Source organism: Sesamum indicum, unplaced genomic scaffold (genome assembly GCF_000512975.1).
Source record: "Sesamum indicum cultivar Zhongzhi No. 13 unplaced genomic scaffold, S_indicum_v1.0 scaffold00165, whole genome shotgun sequence".
Taxonomy (NCBI): domain Eukaryota; kingdom Viridiplantae; phylum Streptophyta; class Magnoliopsida; order Lamiales; family Pedaliaceae; genus Sesamum; species Sesamum indicum.
In genome coordinates this window covers 73,889-94,831 of record NW_011628069.1, presented here as the reverse complement: position 1 = coordinate 94,831, position 20,943 = coordinate 73,889, and the positions used below count along the sequence as shown (strand labels likewise).

General features: G+C 35.9%; 4 protein-coding genes across 5 annotated transcripts; 2 read left to right on the top strand and 2 right to left on the bottom strand.

Annotated features, from left to right (window-relative positions):
- The first annotated feature begins 5,159 nt into the window (after positions 1 to 5,159).
- Positions 5,160 to 8,331, top strand: LOC105179520. Of its 2 annotated transcripts, none has more exons than XM_011103172.2 (10): positions 5,160 to 5,577; positions 5,689 to 5,826; positions 5,935 to 6,123; positions 6,498 to 6,635; positions 6,755 to 6,876; positions 6,951 to 7,062; positions 7,166 to 7,295; positions 7,377 to 7,456; positions 7,557 to 7,691; positions 7,781 to 8,331. In XM_011103172.2, exons 1-10 carry the CDS (start codon positions 5,257 to 5,259, stop codon positions 7,979 to 7,981), a joined length of 1,566 nt encoding a protein of 521 aa, XP_011101474.1. In that variant the 5' UTR covers positions 5,160 to 5,256; the 3' UTR covers positions 7,982 to 8,331. The 2 variants fall into 2 exon arrangements, with proteins under 2 accessions (XP_011101474.1, XP_011101472.1); XM_011103170.2 differs by having other exon boundaries at positions 6,951 to 7,074.
- Positions 8,332 to 9,278: 947 nt separating this feature from the next.
- Positions 9,279 to 11,354, bottom strand: LOC105179519 (embryonic protein DC-8). The gene is made up of 2 exons (XM_011103169.2): positions 10,121 to 11,354; positions 9,279 to 9,904 (listed from the first exon to the last, which is right to left on the bottom strand). The coding sequence occupies exons 1-2, from the start codon at positions 11,222 to 11,224 to the stop codon at positions 9,443 to 9,445; spliced, it is 1,566 nt and encodes a 521-aa protein (XP_011101471.1). The 5' UTR covers positions 11,225 to 11,354; the 3' UTR covers positions 9,279 to 9,442.
- Positions 11,355 to 12,443: 1,089 nt separating this feature from the next.
- Positions 12,444 to 16,177, bottom strand: LOC105179546 (probable glycosyltransferase At5g03795). Its single transcript, XM_011103196.2, has 4 exons — positions 15,839 to 16,177; positions 14,612 to 14,814; positions 13,993 to 14,338; positions 12,444 to 13,331 (listed from the first exon to the last, which is right to left on the bottom strand). Exons 1-4 carry the CDS (start codon positions 16,070 to 16,072, stop codon positions 12,654 to 12,656), a joined length of 1,461 nt encoding a protein of 486 aa, XP_011101498.1. The 5' UTR covers positions 16,073 to 16,177; the 3' UTR covers positions 12,444 to 12,653.
- A 2,303-nt stretch (positions 16,178 to 18,480) lies between these two features.
- LOC105179545 (probable glycosyltransferase At5g03795) lies at positions 18,481 to 20,498 on the top strand. The gene is made up of 4 exons (XM_011103195.2): positions 18,481 to 18,718; positions 18,928 to 19,085; positions 19,216 to 19,561; positions 19,671 to 20,498. Exons 1-4 carry the CDS (start codon positions 18,500 to 18,502, stop codon positions 20,343 to 20,345), a joined length of 1,398 nt encoding a protein of 465 aa, XP_011101497.1. The 5' UTR covers positions 18,481 to 18,499; the 3' UTR covers positions 20,346 to 20,498.
- The last annotated feature ends 445 nt before the right edge of the window (positions 20,499 to 20,943 follow it).

The following is a 20,943-nucleotide window of genomic DNA, read 5'->3' as shown; positions in this document are numbered from 1 at the left end:
AAAAACAGTATATACTGTACAAGGAAAGACAATCATGGCCGCAGTTTATATAAGGATAGTGAATCCGTGAACGTGACAGGGATACCGCACATTTCACAATTCACACAAAGCTGGCCATTTCCAAAATTACCGTCCCCAATCATCTTTAGCTTAAGTGATTAACACAAACATACATTTATCTAAACAAGTCTGATTGGATCAAATCAAATTAATTACATATCCAATGTAATTAGTTTAGATGGTTCGAACTAAAATTTTTCACGACCATCAAACAAATACACGATAATCATAAAAGAACAATTGTAATACATGTGAACAAATAGAAATAATGAAAATTCTAATCCAAATTGAGTTTAGTGGATCTGAAACAATTACATGACAAATATTTCATATTATCGAAACTCATTTTGAATAAGATTTTTCCAAAATGTTAATGTTGTGAAACAAATAGGACAAGATCATGGTTAAAAATTTGGAATAATAGTCAGCCCATGCCATATACTGGAAAGAGAAATTTGACTAGTACGTGGATCGTTTTATGGTAATTTTCATTGTTGTTTATTGAGGTAATTAAAAGTTACCGCAAAAAACTTGAGGCTTCCCATTTGAGGATAGGTAATTCAATGATATTTATTAGGCAGATAAATCTATCCAAGAAAGTGAAATTTTAGTTTCGTTATTTATTTTTTCTTTTTTCGGACACGTATAAAAAATCGAACGCAACAAATACGTACGTAGTACTTTTTTATTAGTTTCCTAATTTTGTCACATTGCCAAAGTACAAATTCAAGAAACATGGTATTGGTAAGATTTCTTGGACAGTAGGCCATCCTTATGGTTTTTGTTTTCTTATATATAAAAGGGGCAATCTACAATTTACCCCTATTTCAAAGTGGTAAAAAGCTACCTTAAGAAAAAATAATTTCTCAATTCACCCTTCTTAATTTTTTTATAAATAAATAAAATAATCTGGTCATACGAGTAGTGTAATACATGCGTTTATTTTTTTATTTGTATTATTATTTTACAATCGTTGGATCTTATTTAACACAGATCATCAATTTATATTATATTTATAATAATCTAGGATAGATATAAAATTTTACTTAAATCAACTACTAATATCTTATTTTTAAAAATCAAGGCTCCCAATAATACTTTTAGTTGGCTAGATCAACTTTTAAAATACTTTTCAATAATAGAAATGCCCTTAGGGGTGCTTCTGTAATTATTAAAAGTAGAAAGAGGTGTCTAAATAATATTTATAAAAATAAGTATTATGACTTCATATATTTTTTTATTATTTATACCATTTTTTAATTTATATTAATTTTTTAAATTTTAAAGATTGCTAAAGGTGATTTTTATAAATTTTAAAAAAGTAGGAGTGTCTCCGTAAAAAGCAATAAGTAAGGGGTGTAAAAATTAACCCTAAAATCTAAAAGACTTGAAGAAGGACGAAAACGGACGTGGGGACAAAGGTGATGAATTTGGGGCAATATAGAATTAGGAGAAAGATATGTCCTTGTCTGCGGATCCAGCCCACCAGTTAATGATTGTAGCGAACAGGATTGGGCTGCCACACTGTCAACTATATCCAGTCAGTACGCTGCTGCATAGACAATTATTCCCCCTCGATTTATCTTTCATGAAACTGAAACCTCCTCCTATGTTTCACAACCTATTCTCATCTCATCTGCACCTCTATTGATTTTTTTTTTTCTTTCTATTTTATCTTTAAAAAATTCTACATTCTTAATTTTAATTTTTTATATGGATCGAGTATAAAAATATCAAATAGTATAAATTATATTATGGTACCGAAAGGCATATGTTGCTTTATAAGACACTAAATGGTGCTAATGATTATTTTTTTATATTAATATTTCTTCAATCGTTTTACAGTTAAAATTGTTGAATTTATCAAAAAATACTCTCTTTATTCAATAAATATTTTTAAAATTAGGAACGTACACTATGAGAGAAAGAATATTGATGATAAAATATGTATCAATTATTATATCTTGATGCCATAAAAATGAGTTGATTTTAAAGAAATTCAAGCAATTTAAAAGGAAGAAAGAGATAGTCCGACAGAATATAAGGTCAAAAGTGCCTCGTATCAATCTCAATTTAGGTAAAGACCCAGGGTGCCCTCAAAAAAACAGTTTGATTAGAGCTTCTAGGACACGTGGTGGCCTAATCGAAAGCAATTTCCAAATCGTAAAAGTTTGGACTCTAATGATGGGGGAGTGCATCTTTTCAACCACCGAGCCGAAAAATTAGGGAAGACACCTTTATCCCTAAAGATACCTCATCCGCAGCGGATTCCAACCGCCTCTGTAGATCATGTCTCTACAACTGTCAAGAGATAACACTCCATCAAATATGTGAAAATTCAGTTTTATCCAACCACATCGTGATAATACTCCACCAAATTTGTGATGCATTCGATTTTGTATAATCTATCATTCGTACACAAGAAACGAGTAATTCTATTATCAAATTTTGCACATTTATACTCTACCATCTTACTTCATTACTTTGTATTCCAACTGGATTCGAACCCCACTTTTTACTCGCATCACATTTAACTTATTAGTAAGAACTAAATAAAATACTGTATATCAAACCAAAAAATACAAAAAATTGTGGATACAAAAAGCAAGACTTATCTATTTTAGTAGATGGGCTAATGCATGTAAACCCATTCTAGGGCCAGAACCAAATCATTCATAAGATTATAAATCTACTTGGAAAATGGTTCATCCTATAAGGCCCAATACCTGAATTGGAAATTTTAACAAAAATCTAATATAATCAGACCTAAACTAATCATATCTGTATTTTTTTTATTTGCGTAAATCAGTTATTATTTTAATTATTAAGAGTTAATATAAAGTAATTATCAAATATGTATAATATTACTAACCAATAAAATATTATTTCAATAGACCAACAACTACTATTAATGTATACTGACATGCGCACGTAAGTGAGATTTCAAACTCAAGACCAGCCTTACCTTCATCAACCAAGCTCGGTCTCATTAGCGAACTAATAATATATACACTTGTCGTGTAATTGGTATAACAATTCATAAAAATTAATAAATTACATGACAAATACACTACACTTACTATTTTTCTTTTTCTTCTAAAATTACATTTTCTAATTTTTCTTTCTTTGCAAGCAGTTTCGACTCTAATTATTACCATTAATTAGGGTAGATACTTTTTTTTTCTAAAACATCTAGAAAGTACTTGTAAATTATCCACCAACACAAATATCACGTTACAATAAATAATCGTAACAGACAACCTAAACAAAGACACAAACAACTTACCTAATAAGCAAACCCAAAAATAATTGCCCTCCAAACTCCATAATTTCACTTAATTAACATATTTAATGTTTCACTAATCTCTATCCACTTACCTAATAATTTTACAAGGGTAGCTCAGCAAAGGCTGTTTTTTCCCCTGTAATGTGTGATTTGGATTTGGACATAATTAATGAAAATGTTATCAGCATCCCATCTGTGGATTAAATCACACATTATATAGTTAATAATCTTTTAGAAAGAATCAGACTGGGTTAATGCATACCCCTCTTATTATATAGCCCTGCAGTCTCTTCTTCCATTTTTGCCCTTCATTGTTGGTCAAAATGCGAAAATGCCACGGCTTAAGAATTGCTATACGGCAATCCTTTTAAGACTATTTCCACACCGTTATTTTGTGAATTATGATGTAATGATATGAAAATAATTTTTTAACTGTTAATAGAATCCAAAAGAGTATTCACAATGGAGGTAGAAAATTTTTAACTGGTAGAAATTGTTTAAGTACTGATTTAGATCATATTATCACCGCCACAAATGATTGGAAGAAAATTGAAAAAGGAAAAAAAAATTTATATGGAGAAAATTGTTTTGTTCTTGTATATATATATATATATTTCAAATTTTTGGGAATTTCACAATTTGGTTTCTAGTTTCTTATATGATTTGTACTTATAATTGGTAAATAATTATTTGTTTTAAAATTCCCAAACTAAGAAGTTATCTTTTGAAAAATATATATACAATATTTGAATCCAGACATTATTTGTAGCATCATCTATTAAGGGGTGTTTTAGTAATTTATCATGTGCTATCTCGATTATATATTTTTATCTTTCACTTAATTTGTACCGCCCTTCAATATGATATCTCCTGAACATTTTTCCCCCCAATAAATTAAGGGTTTTGCACAATGACGGCTCGCACCTTTAATTTCTATTGCTGTTGCAGTACATCGTAGTCGGGCTGTGCTACTCCTGTTAAATACAGACTAGATGTTCTTGTCCTTGATATGTGATTTGGAGAATGTGATGCGTGTTTGGTATTGCGTCTGCAGAGGTTTTGATAGCTTTTTATAGTATTTTTAAGGAGAATGTTTGAAATCAGTCCAGAATTCATCCTGTTTGTTTATGGTTTTATTTTTAGTTTTCAGCGTCAAATATGTATTTTCAATTTTTTATAAATCTTGGTATAAAAATGATAATATGTTTGAATTAATTAATGGGATTGTGTTTTTATATTGAATTATAATGTCAAATCAATATATTTTCAATAAAAAAATATATAAAGAAACTTATTTTCACTTAATCACTATTTCAAAAACTAAAAATAAAAAATGAAAACACAAACAAGTTGTTATCTTCCAAACAATTGTAAATTTTCAAATTAATTATTCTTTTTCTAACATTGCCAATCTAATTTTGCTAGCTCCAAACTCGAACAAATATATAGTTTTGTACAGCCCCAAGGAATGATAGGAAAGTTTTTATCCGAATCAGGTATGATTGAATTAAATTAATTATAAAATTTGTGTATTATATTTATTATGTGATTGATCAATTTTCTTGGACTGTATATTAATTACACAATAAATATATTATAATTATCCTATAATTAGTTCAAATTCGATCTAAATGATTTCGAATTAACGACAATTTCCACCCATATGTGGTTATATTTAAAATTTAATAAATATAATAAATTTTTAGAGAAATCATTGTAATTTATTTTAATTTTTATATTTTAATACATTTTTTGGGATCGCCTTTCTGCATATTTAAACCCCAACACTCCCACCAACTTTCCTCCACCCCCTCTTCTTCATACTTCCGGTGGTCTTTCGCTCCCTCACAAGGGAAAGTAACGTAAAAAACCACTTTCCCTCTCTTTGCATCCAAACGCATATAAGATAAATGCAAGGGATGGAGAAGGATTTCGAACTCGTTGAGGAGTATTCTCCATCACCGGTGATCGGACGAGAGGATCATCAGGTTGACGGTGAATGGCAGACGGTCCGGAGGAAGAATCGGAGGCGTCAACCTCTGAGAATCCTTTCGACGCATGAGAATTCTTGCGGAACGGAGCAGCAGGATCGCTTAGTTGCTGATGCGGTGGTGATGGAAAGTTCCAGTGGAAATGATGTTGAAATGGACAAAAGGCCGAAGGTCACCGTTGCTGAGGCTTTTCGTAATATTAATGTTACTCAGTTTGCTTCATTCATCGCTGATATCTCGGTGCGATTTCATTTTTTTTTTCTTTTTTTGGTTTTTATCTAAGTTTTTTCTGTTACAGCATTTGAAGTACGAGAATTCTGTTGATTCTTTTGTTTATATTTTTCTTCGCAGGGAATGTATGAGAGGATGCATGATGTGCAATTGATGAGATTCACCGATTATTTCCGTACCGTATTGGCAAAAGTTAGCCACTCGCAGTTCCCATGGATAGAGATACTCAAGGATTCTTCTGTAGCCAAAATGGTCGATGTGAGTTTTTGGCCTTAATTCATTCTTTAACAAAAAAAAGCTTTGTTAATTTTCAAACTATTTTCTCATTAATGCCAATAATAAAGAAATTTCGCTGTTCTTAAACAGATTCCTCTTGTTGACATACCTGAAGAGGTGTACAAGATATCAGTGGATTGGCTCAGCAGTCGTGCTGTTGATGCGCTTGGTTCTTTTGTTCTGTGGTTATTGGACAGCATCGTCGGTGAATTTGAAATCCATCAAGGAGTTGCTAAGGCTACCAAAAATGCAATACCAAAAACACCTCCCAAATGTCAGGTACAATTATGCAGTTTTGGTTAGCCAGCTAGCCTGCTTCCTTTTTTTTCCCGAATTTAATGGTGTCATTAATTTGTCACAATTTTTGGTTAATCATTTATTGTTATGTACCTTTCTACATTCTTGGGGTAATGCCACTGTCTGCATTTCAACAAGGAAAAAGACAAGGATTATGGTTGAACTTTTTCTGACAATTAGGATGACAAATGCTGGTGGATGTCATTCTTGGAAATTTTTATGCAATTTTTTGACAAGTTATTTATTCTTACATCAGTTTACTATGCTTTTTACAATTTATATTTTTTGTGAGGCCCATTCCAACAACTGGCCTAAATAATTATTTACTCAACTAAATTCACGTGCCATTGCTGCAGGTTGTCATCTTTGTGGTTTTGGCAATGATACTTCGATGCAAACCTGATTTATTGATCATTTTGTTGCCGATAATCAAGGACAGCGAAAAATATAAAGGACATGATAAGATTCCTGTCATGGTGTGGGTGATCGCTCAGGTAACTATCAAGAAAAAGTCTACGATGGTGAAATTCTGTTCTCTAGAGGCCTTATCATTTGTTTGGGTTTTCTGCCTGCACTTTGGAATTCTTCTATTCAAGGAATTAGAATTTTGTAGGCCTCTCAAGGGGATTTGGGGGTGGGACTATTCTTGTGCGTACACTTTCTCTTCAATATGCTTAAAGATGAATCAAGTTCCAATATGCAGTCCTGGGACTTCATTTTACAAGTGATTGAGAGGTAAGCACTTCATAGCGACTGCTAAATTTGTTCATACATCTTATCAACTCTAACTCATAGAAATCTCTACTTAGAATTGTATCTTCCCCAAAGGCTCGAATCATTTTGCTAAATCGTGCTGTTAGAAAGGGCGAGCGCTTGGTCCCTCCATCAGCGCTTGAGTTTCTCATGCGAACCACATTTTCAGTTCAGTTCAATGTAATTAAGTCTTGTTTTTTGTTTTCAGAATTTAACTTTTTGTTGCATTCATGTGCTGCTAACTATGTCTTCGTGCTTAATATTTAAATAGGGAACTGAAAGACTTCAAGTTGTATATCCTACTTTAAAAGAGGTAGCAATTGCAGCTCCCTCTGGAAGCAAAACATTGAAGCAAATTACGCAGAAGATAATGCTCTTTGCTATTAAAGCTGCCGGAGAAGGTAATTGACAAATACATATATTTGCCTCTTAAATCTACTCGTTTTATGCAACTCGCATTTGATGCCAAGAAAGGGTTGTAGGTATCGTCGCTCTATCACAGGAAGCAGGTGACTTGTGTATTTGGTGTTTAACTATGAACCAAGATTGTTACAAGCAATGGGTGAGAAGAACTTCCTCTATTGTTTAGCCACCTTTTTCCTCCTGTCTTAGCCAAAGTAAATTTCTTTTTACTCTTTTCATACATGTAATCACTTGAACAGGAAGATATTTATTTGGAAAATATCGAAGGAAGTATCCTTGTACTAAAAAAACTACTAGATGGGTGGAAGGCGTTTTCTGTTAAGCAACATACTCTTCATCCCTTGAAGGAGAGCATACAGAGATTCAGAGTGAAGGTACGTACATATACATAAACTTGCAAGAATTGAAGGTCACTGCTTATAATAATTGAACAGAGGTTTTCATGTATTTGTGGTGTCAACAGAATCAGCAGGCAATGGCTGGTTGTGAGAATGCTGCCTATCAAGCATCTTTGAGAGTTGCTGAGAAATACTGCAAGATGCTATCAGGAAAAATATCACCTGGCCAGAAATACATGAGAATTTTTGTGCTTGCAGGCATTGCAGGGATTGTAGTGGGGATCAATGCAGCTTTCTTGTTCAAGGACTTGAAGTCTTCCGGTTAGGAGTAAAGTATATGATTGTCACGGTATGACTCTTGCATGCTAGTGTTGCTTGTCTGCACCACAAACTAAGTTGCGAAAGGCGGCCATAAGACAGTGGGTTGAGACGGAAGTTGGTTTTGGAAGAATATCCACTAACGCTTGAAGCAATGTAGGCCGGTAAATCTTCTCAAGGACGAGGCAAAATAATCTATTGATTAGCACCATACAGATAGCAGCAGCAGCAGGAAGAAAGTTGGGGAATTCCGGAAAAAACAGAAACAAAAAAGAATAAAGAGGAAATGTTTAAGATGAGTTGGTTACCTTGTTCATGTATCATTTATGCAATTAGTCCTGATGTCGTCTCTTAAGTTGCTCGATCACAGCATTAGAATTATGCCGTTGTTCGAAACGCTTCAGCTGAATCAGAGAGAAAGATACCAAGAAAATTCAGTACATGTGCCATTCGATTAGGTAATTTGCACATAGTGTCATCTCTTGTTCCTGCGGACGACCCCTTTTATACGGAATTCTTTTTCATTAACTAGAAAGTATGTACCAAATATGCAAATACTTGTACAAGTTTAACGTTCATGTGTGCTCCTAAAAAATTACCACTGATATGTAATGAACAAACAGTCCCAATTATATTATTCCAAACTTTGATTAGTTAGAAAATCTTGATGTCAAAGTTACTGTAGTACCAAAACTACTTCCAAACTAATTATATGGAGATATAGATTTGGCAATCGAGTTAAAGGAAAAACTGAAAAATGGAGGAACTCGAAAGAAGATGAAGAAATCTGAGACTTCATTTAGATCCTCCAAAAGATGAAGAAATCTAATAACTTCATTTTGTTTGTAAATGCCGGATTAAATAAGTAGTTAATCATTAAAAAGTTCCTAGAATTGAAGAGTTATCTTTAAAGAATTATTAAATTCACTAAGATTGTATTCCTACAATGGAGGAGTTATCGTTACAAAACTACTAAATTCAGTATGGTTGTTTAGTAAGCTTCTTAAAACTTGTATAATTAGTACCATAGCAGATAATTGTATTGCTATATTAATAGTTACATTCTTTGTTTAATTTCCATCAAACAAAGTGACCTCCTTAAAAGCACGTAAGTTAAATAAAAGATCAAGAATACAAAAAAAAAATAGAAAAATAAGAACTAGAGAATGCAAAAATACTTTTGTGGACGTAGACACATAATTTTTAAAGAAGTACAAAGATTTTGAAGCAAAAGCACAATTGTAATTATTATTTTCGGAAGATTGTGGGTTAGAAATACTGCTCAAGATCTAAATACAGTAAACAGAGGCCACACAACCTGATTCCATACATACATGATATTAAGCAAGCAAAACAAAACATTGTCCGAATTTATACATCATATCATCTCCATCATCTTGAAAACGCCCGTCAACAACAACATCAAAATACTCCAACCAAAACACAACTTTATGCACGTATGACTTCAATCACATCTTCCCACTGCGATCCAATCGCACGCGTGCAACGCCTTCTTCACCCAGGCGTCCCACGTCATTGAATGTCTGACCCGTCAACTGATCCGCCTCTTTCAGGGTGGATGCGGTGGCTCCAGCAGTTGTTTCATCCACATCCACCACCATGACCACCGGAGTCCCCTCCTCGTCCACCGTCAGTCTATGCCCCGTCTTCGGCTCCCCATGGCCTCCATATGAAACCCGTGTTCCTGTCTCCTCCGTTGTCTCAGTTGCGTGAGGCATCAGCCTATCTTTGATCGCATCCTTCACGCCACCTATTGCACCAAACCCCCCCCCGCCGCTGCCTCCTCTGGCCTCCTCATACCTTTCGGCTGCAGCATCCCGCTTCTCATCCGCTCGCCGTGCAGCTTCATCCTCGATTTTCAAGTCTTCCATTTTCCTCCGGGCTTCTTCCTTCGTCTCTTCGACCTTCCCCTAATTGCAGATAGAAGACACAATTCCACATCACAAACTCATAACGTACCTACCATGTTATAACGTCTAGAGAAACAAGATAATCCTTTTGACTGCAAAGGAGTCCGCAAAAACTTTATTGAACTTTCATGCAAAGATTCACAATATAACGATACGGTCCTGAATTAAACCAGCCAACGAACTCAATAAAGCCGGAGTTGATCATAAACGGCTAACCTTGGCTGTTTCTTTAGTATCTTGGGCCATCTGCATCGTGGCTTCGCCAGTTTCTTGCACCTTCTGCTTCGTCTCCTCTTTCTTCCCTGTAAGATAATCCATAGCCCTCCTCGCCGCATCAGCTGCAGAATCCTTCAACTCAGTGATCTTCCCTACTGTAGTGTCCTTCCCTTCTTTAGCCTTCTCAGCAGTGTAATCTTTGTATTCGCCGGCCTTCTCCACTGTGGTATCCTTCGCCTGCCCTGCCTTCTCCATTGTCGTATCCTTCGCCTGCCTTGCCTTCTCCAGTGTCGTATCCTTCGCCTGCCCCACCTTCTCGGCAGCGTAATCTTTATACTCCCCGGTCTTTTGCACGGTTGAGTCCTTAGTCTCCTTAGCCTTCTGAGCTGCATAATCTTTGTATTCCCCTGCTTTTTCCATTGCCGAATCTTTAGTCTCTCTTGCTTTCTCAGCAGCCGCCTGCGCCTTCTCTGCCGCATAATCTTTGTACTCTCCGGCTTTTCCCATGGCAGCGTCCTTCGTCTCTCCCGCCTTCTCCGCTGCATAATCTTTGTACTCTCCCATCTTCCCGGCTGTGGTGTCTTTGGCCTGTTTGGCCTTCTGGGCAGCAGAATTGGCGGCTTCTTTCGTCTTCTCCGCTGCATAATCTTTATACTCGCCCATCGTCTCCATGGTGGCGTCTTTGGCTTGTTTTGCCTTCTCTGCAGCGGAATCTTTCTTCTCCCTAGCCTTCTCACCAGCTTCCGCTGCCTTCTGGGCAGCAGAATCCGTTGTCTCCTTAGCTTTCTCCGCCGTGTAATCCTTGTACTCCGCCGCCTTCTGGGCGGCGGATTCCAATCCTTCCCTCGTTCTCTCGGCAGCTTCCTCCGTCGTCCCGCGGGTCCTGTCAGCAGCTTCATGGGACTTGCCCATGACAGCATCCTTAGCGTGCACCACAGTGCCCTGAACTGTCCTGATCAGGCTGCCAATCACACCAGGACCCCTCTCTTCTTGCCGGACTCCTTCCACATCCCTTCTCTCTCTGTTCACATCGTTGAGCTCGTCCGCCGCAGTTCTTGCAGCCGCTTCAGCCCTCTCTTCCTTCGCTGCTTGCCTCGACGCCATGTTTGTCCCGACACCCTAAAAGAAAGAACAATCCGTGAAAGTAAATGCAAGTACGTAAATGGAAACGTGTTCAATACTTCTTTCTTCAGAAAAGGGAAGTTCAGTGCTTCGATGTGAATTTTAGCAAGCGCCGGGGACATATATATGAGCAGGTTGAGAGATTGTGTACAGTGACACCTGTACGGTTGAATCCTTGTTGGGGTTCCGACGGGGCAACACGTGGTGAATCATGCAAATTGATGCATCCGTTTGCCGCCTGGCACGTTGCTGGTATCAGCCAGGCGGATGAGACCATTGGGAGTTCCGAGCTGCGGGGGTCATACGTCGGTGGTCGGTTGGCTTTATCCTCGATTAATGATATATAAATATTATACATATAAATGATGATTAATCAAATTTTTAAAATTATATACGGTTCCTATAATAGCAAAACAATATTGGATAGATATTCACAAAAATTCTAGAATGAAGAAAGTATTAACTTGTAAAATTAAGATTAGCGTTCTAATATTTAAGTTAATAATTTATTTAATTGTAAAAATAGATAAAAAATTAAAATATTTACTCAAGTCAGTAATTTATTTAATTAAATAAATTAATTAATTAACTTGAAATATCATTAGAATAATAGCTACATATAATGACAAAGTAATAAAAATACGTATAGTCATGAACACACTGAAAAACAACTGAAAACTGAGAGAGAATTAAGTGTGATAGTATAGGATATTTGTTGTCGAAGGTCTTCATTTATACGCTGATGAATAGTGAATCTTGGAAGTGGTTGCAATTAGTAATATACGATTAGAAACTTGCGTCAATTACGAAAATAACCCCCCCAAAAAAAAAAGATTGCGATTTGGACTTATCTTGAAAAAATTAGAATTGTTTCAAGAATTTTGTCAGTCAGCTCAATTTCTCTGGGATCCATCTGTCATCGGTCTAAGAGGAGTTTGGTATGATGTATCTTATCATGATATAGAAAAGATATTTATAACGTATCATCTTACCTTTAAGGGAATCACCATATTGAATTTGATTTATTTCTTGTTGACCAAATTAGTAAATAACAGATGTGCTATGAGTTTAAAACCTTAATTGGCAGGATGTGTTAAGGAATTTAATTAAATTACTTTTATTGCTCAAACTTATTATTACTTTAATGTAAGCAGCTAAATAAAATAACCCAAACAAATTAAATTCGTACAAAACACCTATTCAAATAAATATTCAACGCCATTTAAATTCTTACAATATCATCATTCAAAAAAACATCAAAAGCCATTTAATTAAATTCTTACAAGACCTAATTAGATAACGAGTTAAATATTTGAACAATGACAAACATAAATTATCCTACAGAATACAGATCGTCCATGCAGATCTCTAAACTATTTTACTACTTCTGGAAAATAATTCCGGGCCGGGTTCAAGAATCTTCATGTTCATGGAGGCGAACATTGAGCCTTCTCAGCCATATCGAATGCAGTATCATATGAAATACATCGTACCTCTTCGGCGGCGAATTCACCTCAAAATGCCGCCGCATCTGAATCCCCCTCTGCTGCATCTGCACATACTTCTTCATCGGAATCGCCGTCAATATCGTCTTCAAGTTCGGGATATCCTTCACCGGAACAATCACCGCAAACGTCTCCCAGTTCAGGACATCGCTGAACGGGATGACGTAGCCGTCCTTGATCAGCACCGGCACGCAGCCCATGTAAAGGCCCTCCACCATTCTCGGGCTGGCCACCTCGTACCCGCTGGGGCAGATGCAGTAGCGGCTCTTCCGCATCATCCCGTAGTAGGAGACGTTTTGGGGGAGGTATTTGTAGATTTGGACGTCCGGGTCGGACTTGTTTTCCCAGTGCTCCAGGAGGATTGGGCGGATAGGGCCGTGGACTCCGCCGGCGTAGAAGACGAGTATTGGGCGCTTGGACGGCGGTGGGCCGCCGATCATGCCCCGAGTGCCGCCGCCGGGTAGGTGGATTTCGGGGATGGAGACGTCGCGGGAGGGGTTGAATTGTTCGGAGGTGTTGGCGTTGCACAGGGCCCGGATGGAGTTCTTGTATAGGTTGGGGATTGCAAACGAAATCTCCGGCCCCTGAAATATTTTTTGATGCAATATAATATTTTCGAATTTATGAGGATCGATATATAATTATTAGTTTGAGAAAATTGTAAATGTGAGAAAATAGGATAGGATATTACTTTGTTAATTTTTTTATAGAAAAAAATTATATTTTTAGTCTTGAATTAGGAGTACGACACATTTAGTCCTATATTTTTAATAATTATAAATTTAGTAATGTAAGTTATATTTCTCACACATTCAGTCTTAATTTTGACATATTTTATTAAAAATCTCACACATTTGGTCTAAATTGATAAATTTGATCATTCGTTGTCGAATTTGATTATTTGTAAATTTTTTTTTTTCAAAATATATGACTTGAAATGACATGTCAACATGTGGCAGTATAATGTCTTTTCTCGACAACACATGTTAAGTAGAAAAATTTACTAAAGATCAAATTTGACAACTCAGGATCAAATGTGTAAGGTTTAGGACCAAATGTATGATGTTCTGTACCGAACGCGTGAAAAATGTATGACGTGGTGTAAATTACAAACTAAAAAATTATAATTACTAAGATTAATAGACTAAATATGTCATAAATATAATTTTATCTTTTTCATATGTCAGATAATTTGGCTGAACACAACCAACCAGTTAACACGAGGCAGGGAGTTGAATGTCTTACCCAGTCATGGCAAGCAAGCATGAAATGATCAGCGCCAAGGGTTCGATTCCAGTAAGGATGCTTTTGAGCAATGACATTGATATAATCGGAGGCTGTATTCTTCATTTGACTCCATTCATGGGATTCAGGCACATATATCACTTGAGTTATCATCGTCACGCTGAAGGGCAGGAAGAACAAGTGAGCCTTGTTGTGGTCGAATGTCCGAAAACGGCTAACCTCCATGTTTGCCATGAAAATTCCCTCTATGGCGTATGTGTGCTTGCAGGGTCCGAAGTGGAACACCGGGGGATCCCCTTCCTCGTAGATGAATATTTTCAATCTCTTTTCCATTTCCAAGTAGCTCCTAAAAGTTTGCGATACTCAAGAGATGTCAGTTTAATATTTTCTATATTACTGTATTGTTAAGTCACATAAATCTTCTCTTAAAATGATACTTGCATAGACAGTCGATTTGTCTCGAACTGTGTCTTTTGACCCTAGAATCATCCTAATTCCGTGAATTTTAGATATTTTATAGTTCAAATAAACTTTCTATGACTTTGATGCTTATAAATAATTTATTTTTATTATTTTTTTTCTTTTTTTCAAATGAGTGATGATCTAATGAAACGTGTACCTGTGGAAGACCTTGGAGTTCCAATACATGGGCCCATTTGGGATATAATCAGGGTCCTCAGTTTGGTTTCCACCCGTGACGATGGCTTCCCTAATGGCAGCTGGAGCCTGTACAAGATCGGCTTCCACCATCTCCAAGTCGCTGTATCTTTTCTCTGGTCTTCCATTCCTAGTCGCATTTTTGTACCCCTCTTCCCTTCTCTCCTGTCGAATGAATACAACAGTAAATAAATTGGTATAAAGTTACAAATCAAACAAGTAAATAAGATACTTATTTTTACAATCATGTCCCACAAATGTGCAACTTCTCATGAATCTAATTCTGAACCGTTGATACACTGAGTTTTTTCACACACTTATGATCATTATTAGCTATCTCACCCTATTAGAGATCGAGACTATGAGCCCAAAATCTATACAAAACTCGAGCGGTAAGCCATTTGAATCGATCGCAGTAAATAATAAAATCTTTTATTTTTGATTAATTGAAAAAAGTTCCTTACCGATGAACTTATGTACGAATTCTTTATTTTGTTAAGTATGTTGGATCACATATAGTTAAACTTAAACTATAAATTAATTACATAAAAAGTGATGTACTGCATTAATTAATTAGCATTAATCAAATAAAATCGGAAACTTCCCACTACAATCATCCTTATTCGCGGAAAAAAGAAATAAAAGTTGGGACGTCCTAAATATAATTTTTGTAATAAAGGCCTAAAATATACTTATTCTTTTTTCCTTGAAAAAGAAAAGTGGTTTGTCTTGGAGAAAAGTAAATAGTTGTATGACATGTCTAAAGTTGGTGTGTTTGATTAGGCAAGAAGGTATGTTAGGGATAGTGATGATGATGATCCTTCTCCCCAAACTAGGAAAAAAGTAACATGAACCGATTTTGCACCACTTCATATGTTTTTCTCTTACCCAATCTGCCCATTCCCCTGCCCATCACCCCGCCCCCTCACTTCACCATTGATTTCTCCAATAATTTCTTTATTAATAAACACACCTCTAATGTAGATATTATATATTTACTACTCATATAACTAATTAATGGATATATTGAAAATGAAACTAACAAATATTTAATACTAATGGTGGAATTCTATTGTTTATTATTATTATTATTATTAATACATGGAAAATTAACATTTTCCACATACATGCAATGCCTCGAACGAAATATTCAATCAACAGAATACAATGTGAAAGGGGCCCAACTTACTGGTTTTCCGTCAAGTTCATCATCCACAAACAAGTCATCAGCATTAGCAGGCGAGGTATCGAGACGGGGATCATGATGATGATCAGGAAACCTGGAACGCAAGTACTCCTGTAAGGAATTAGAGTTGAAAGAGAAGGTGGAGGAGGCCTTAGGAACCATGAAAACCACCACAGCCACCCCCACAGCAAGTGATGCCAGAATCCATAAGTGCTTCGACCATGAGGAAACCTGCATCTCTATAACTGTGTGTGTGTGTGTGTGTGTGTGTGAAGTGAGAGAAGGATTAATATTGGAGTGTGGGAAGAGAAAAGAATGGTGGGTGGCGTTATGGCACTTGATGTTCACATGCATATGTATCAAGTTTTTCATGCAATTATTTGTATATATATATATATAGGGAAACTTGGTAATGACGTTTTAATTTTTTCCTTCTTTGCTTAGATTCTTTACCTTGTTACATGCACCCCTTGGATGTTTGACCTTGTTATTATGGGAATTCAACACAAGATTATGCCCATGAATTTGCTTCTTCATTATTAATTTCTTTTGTTTGGCTGCCTTTATTTTATTGGGCTGCCATAATCACTCAACATCATTCATATCATATCATAGTTGCCCCTTTTTCCTTCACTTGATTTTCTTACAATTTTACATTATATATTTCAATCACCAATATTATCTATATTAAATATGTATAATTAACAAATAATTACGGTTACATTAGTCCATTGACTACTATTAAGATAGACTAATACCCACAAATTGATGCGACTAAAATTCATTACCTCTTCGTCAACTAAACTGTGCCTCGTTGACGAATCAAATTCTTGGGTTTTTTCCCTTTCTTCTTTAATTGGTTTTGAAATTCTTAGTTTCTTTGAGCAAATTGTTGGCATATGTTAACATTACTTATTATATATATATAATGAACAAAAATATATTGATATTATTGTAGAAAAACACCCGCATAAGTAGCTTTGAAAATTAAGTCAAATTATTCGATACTCAATTGAAATTGATCGACAAAAGCTCGTCTAACAAACCAAATTTGAACAAAAATTTTCATACGATAAGTTTTCAAACTTGACTTGGGCTTGATTTAATTAATGCAAAAATAATAAAATATACTTAAAAATATCAAATTACTCAAATTTGATTCGTGTTTGATCAGACTAAAATTCATTTGGGCTCTATTAAAACAATGATCAACTCAAATTCAAACACAATTTTTCTACTCGACATCAGTTAAAATAAATCTAAATAATAATATATTTGATTCAATTCGAATTATTTTGAACCTTGCACATGACTTCTAAAAGTCAAACCCTTCAAAATATAGGATTGCGGGTTGCGACTTCAACGATACGGCGAACATCATCAGAAACGTTATATCTAAATAGAGTAATGACGTTCATATTAATAGAATTATTTATGTTGCCCACTTGAATAAAAATGATCGCAACGTTAAACTTGGTTCTAAAAATATATATTAATAAAAAGGAGTAAAAGCAAAGGAAAAGTCGTGTTTGTGGACTTGTACCAAGTTGCAACTCCATGGGGATCTACAATCCAGAAACAGCCAAGTGGTGGGCTTCTCGGTGTCATAAACCTCGAAACGATTCATATGTAACTTGAAGTTGCCGCATGCTAGCTACTTCATACTACATATTACACAAATCATGCGAGTTTCCGGGAAAGAGAATTCAAGAAATCACTTCACACTATCCCCCAAAATACCTCACGTGCGCACGTGTAGATTAAACGGCTGTTTTATGATTGTTTAAGACAAATGTTTTATTTAATTTATTATTTATTACAACTTTTTATCGAGGTTAATGTTTGAAAATTCTTATCCAGAATTCGTTCGATCAAATCAATCCAATTACAGAGTAAGTGTGATAAACTTATTTTGTGATTAACTCATTTCTTTAAACTGTATATTAATCACATGACAAATGAATTGACTTGTGATGGGAATTGGTTGAGTTGGGTCCAGATAAGAATTTTTCATGTTTAAGTGATAAATGTGGATTATCCTATCTGTTGAACAAGCAAGATACGCTTCAAATCTTATTAAATGTGGACCTATAAGATAATAATCAGTTAAAATCACGTTGAGAAGGTTTCTATAATAGTCTTTCGATTCTTAAATACGATACATTATAAAATATTGTATTTAAGATTGGACAAAACTATAAAGTTGATAAAAATTGTATTTAGGGCATGAAAGACGGTTATTATAAATTTTCCATAATAGTACGATTTCATACAAATTACCAAAAAAAAAAAATGATGGAATGGTTATGGTGAACCATACATATAAGAATTTTGGAAATATTGATCCCAAATAAAAAACAACTTGAAATGAACGGAATGGTCAGAGCTCTTCATAAAAATGAGTTGAGGGCGTAGATCTTTGTACAACGACAACGATTACCCTCATATCACAATTTTGATTTTTTTTCATTTTTAAATTAAATTGATATATAATATTAGTAATTTTGTATCAACTAACTTTTACATTTTATTCATAAAATAATAATTGAAAATACTATCAAATTTACTATTTTATTTAATAATATTAAATATGCTTAATCACTTATTTCCAATGCAAAAGCAACTCAAGCTTGGAGATAGCCAGAACAAGAGAAAGAAAAGAAAATGGCGGATTCATTACCATCTTCTTCTTCAAAACTTGTGTATTTTGTAGTAATTCCATTGATTTTGGCGTCTGCGCTTGTGCTTATACTCAACCAGAAGCCTTCCACAACTTATTCATGGCCTGATTCTGGTGCTCCTCCTCCTGTTTCAGCCAAGGATAGGGAGCTGACTTCGTGGGCGCCGCCGCCACCCACCGCCGCTGCGACGATGGAGGATCAGGTACCTGTAACGCCACCCCTTATTCTCTTTCTGCTTTTGCTGCACAGACAAAATTATCATGGTTGATGAATGTTAGATGAAGTTCAACTCTTTTTATGTTACATTATTCTTTGTTTATTGTTTAAGTTGAGAATGGAAGTTGGACAAGAAATCACCTTAACTTAGTAAAGGGAAATGGCTAAGAACTATGATGTGATTGTCTGGTTCAGATTGTGGAGAAAAATTACAGTGATTTAGAGAGGGCTGAGGCTAGTCTAGCAAGAGCTCGAGCAAGAATTCAAGAAGCTCAGCGCAGCAATCAGACATCATATGACCCTGATTACGTCCCTAGTGGTCCAATGTATAGGAACCCCAATGCCTTCCACAGGTGATCTTCTTCAATAATGTCCTAACTTAGAATTGGAAATGCAAAATTGTCTGAGATGTAGCTCTACAGATGAAGATTAAGACTAATGATCAGGTTATGAGAAGGACTGACTATGATTTATGTAATGTAGGAGCTACTTGGAAATGGAGAAACTGTTTAGGATCTACGTCTACGAGGACGGAGACCCGCCTCTTTTCCATTACAGTAAAAGCCTGGGGATTCTTGGGATCGAGGGGATTCTCATTCATCATATTGAGATCAGCAATTTCCGGACCAGAGATCCTGGAAAGGCCCATGTTTTCTTCGTCCCAATAAGTGCACAGTCGATAGCCAATTACGCATACGTGATCCATAATCGTGCGTGGAGCCCCTTGCAGAACATAGCCAGAGACTATGTCAATCTTATTTCCACCAAGTATCCTTACTGGAATCGAACCCTTGGACATGATCATTTCATGCTTGCTTGTCATGATTGGGTAAGCTTTATTGTTTTTGCTGCTTTTCAGACTGATGTGCGTGTAATCTGGTTTTGATCCTTTTCTACGCAGTTAATGGTCTAAATTTTGAGTACCTGAAATGTCACAGGCTCCGAAGATCTCCAAAGGCGTTCCTCTCTTATTCAAGAACTCGATTAGAGTCCTGTGCAACGCAAACACCTCAGAAGGTTTCAAGCCCTCTGTGGATGTGTCGATGCCAGAGATATATCTTCCCGGTGGAAAGATGGACGGCTTGATTGGCGGGCCGCCTCCATCCACTCGTTCTGTCTTAGTATTCTACTCAGGAGGTGTTCATGGATACATTAGACAAATCCTCATGGACCAATGGAAGGACAAAGATCCAGAAGTCCAAATCCATGAGTACCTTCCAAGGAACATGTCGTACTACGGCATGTTCAGGAAGAGTAAATATTGCATTTGTCCTAGCGGCTGGGAGGTAGCTAGCCCGAGAACGGTCGAAGCCCTTTACACAGGATGCGTCCCAGTTCTGCTCAAGGACCATTATGCTAAGCCATTCGATGATGTTTTGGATTGGAGTAAGTTCTCAGTTGACATTCGGGTGAGTCAAATTCCCGAGTTGAAGAATGTCTTGAAGGCTATACCGGAAGAACGGTACATAGAGATGCAGAGGATAGGTGTTGAAGTAAGGAGGCATTTTGAGGTTAATTTCCCTCCTAAAAGGTATGATGTCTTCCACATGATACTACATTCTATTTGGCTCAGACGAATGAATGTTCAGCTCCATGATACCTACGAAAACTAACACTGACATTATAGTTAAGGATGTTGAGGCCAATTCCCACTGATTATACTGTAAATTAATACATATGTTGAGAGTTATTACATTCAAGCATAGTTCATACAATTTGTGAGATGGGTTTCCTTAATCATACGATGGATGTACCGTATGTTACGATTGCCGGTCTACTAAGCTGTGCTGTGATTAGTTCTTCTGCTTCTTCAACCTCAAATGCTAACCCAGACGGAAGCATGAATCTGTTCACTGCTCCTCCAATCCATTGTCCACTGACGAGCATTCTAACACTAGTTCATGATACAGTCAATTAACTTCATGCGAGCTGAAACTAAGACACACTCGAATTGGTCTTATAGATGCTACACACTAATACTATGTTAAATACGTTTGGAATATACATGATTGATACACACTCTAATTTTGAAGATGGCAATTACTATGCACTCCGTATACAAAAATATTGAATGTAACGTAAATTTAATCAACACGTTTTATACTAATTTAAATTGTGGAATTATATACTATGATACCATTATATACATATTAAATTATTACGGAACTGATCAATTTGGATGAAGGATATATTAGTGCATTATCGTCGCTT

Bases quoted from the DNA above. Each gene is read 5' to 3' on its own strand.
- LOC105179545 (XM_011103195.2), top strand. From the start codon at position 18,500: ATGGCGGATTCATTACCATCTTCTTCTTCAAAACTTGTGTATTTTGTA. The intron at 18,719-18,927 runs GTACCTGTAACG...TGTCTGGTTCAG, and splicing joins CTGCGACGATGGAGGATCAG to ATTGTGGAGAAAAATTACAG. The intron at 19,562-19,670 runs GTAAGCTTTATT...GAAATGTCACAG, and splicing joins TGCTTGCTTGTCATGATTGG to GCTCCGAAGATCTCCAAAGG.
- LOC105179546 (XM_011103196.2), bottom strand. From the start codon at position 16,072: ATGCAGGTTTCCTCATGGTCGAAGCACTTATGGATTCTGGCATCACTT. The intron at 14,815-15,838 runs GTAAGTTGGGCC...TTCATTCGACAG, and splicing joins ATGAACTTGACGGAAAACCA to GAGAGAAGGGAAGAGGGGTA. The intron at 13,332-13,992 runs GTAAGACATTCA...AAAATATTTCAG, and splicing joins TGCTTGCTTGCCATGACTGG to GGGCCGGAGATTTCGTTTGC.
- LOC105179519 (XM_011103169.2), bottom strand. From the start codon at position 11,224: ATGGCGTCGAGGCAAGCAGCGAAGGAAGAGAGGGCTGAAGCGGCTGCA. The intron at 9,905-10,120 runs GTTAGCCGTTTA...ATCTGCAATTAG, and splicing joins ATACTAAAGAAACAGCCAAG to GGGAAGGTCGAAGAGACGAA.
- LOC105179520 (XM_011103170.2), top strand. From the start codon at position 5,257: ATGCAAGGGATGGAGAAGGATTTCGAACTCGTTGAGGAGTATTCTCCA. The intron at 6,636-6,754 runs GTAACTATCAAG...AGAATTTTGTAG, and splicing joins TGGTGTGGGTGATCGCTCAG to GCCTCTCAAGGGGATTTGGG. The intron at 6,877-6,950 runs GTAAGCACTTCA...ATCTCTACTTAG, and splicing joins ATTTTACAAGTGATTGAGAG to AATTGTATCTTCCCCAAAGG.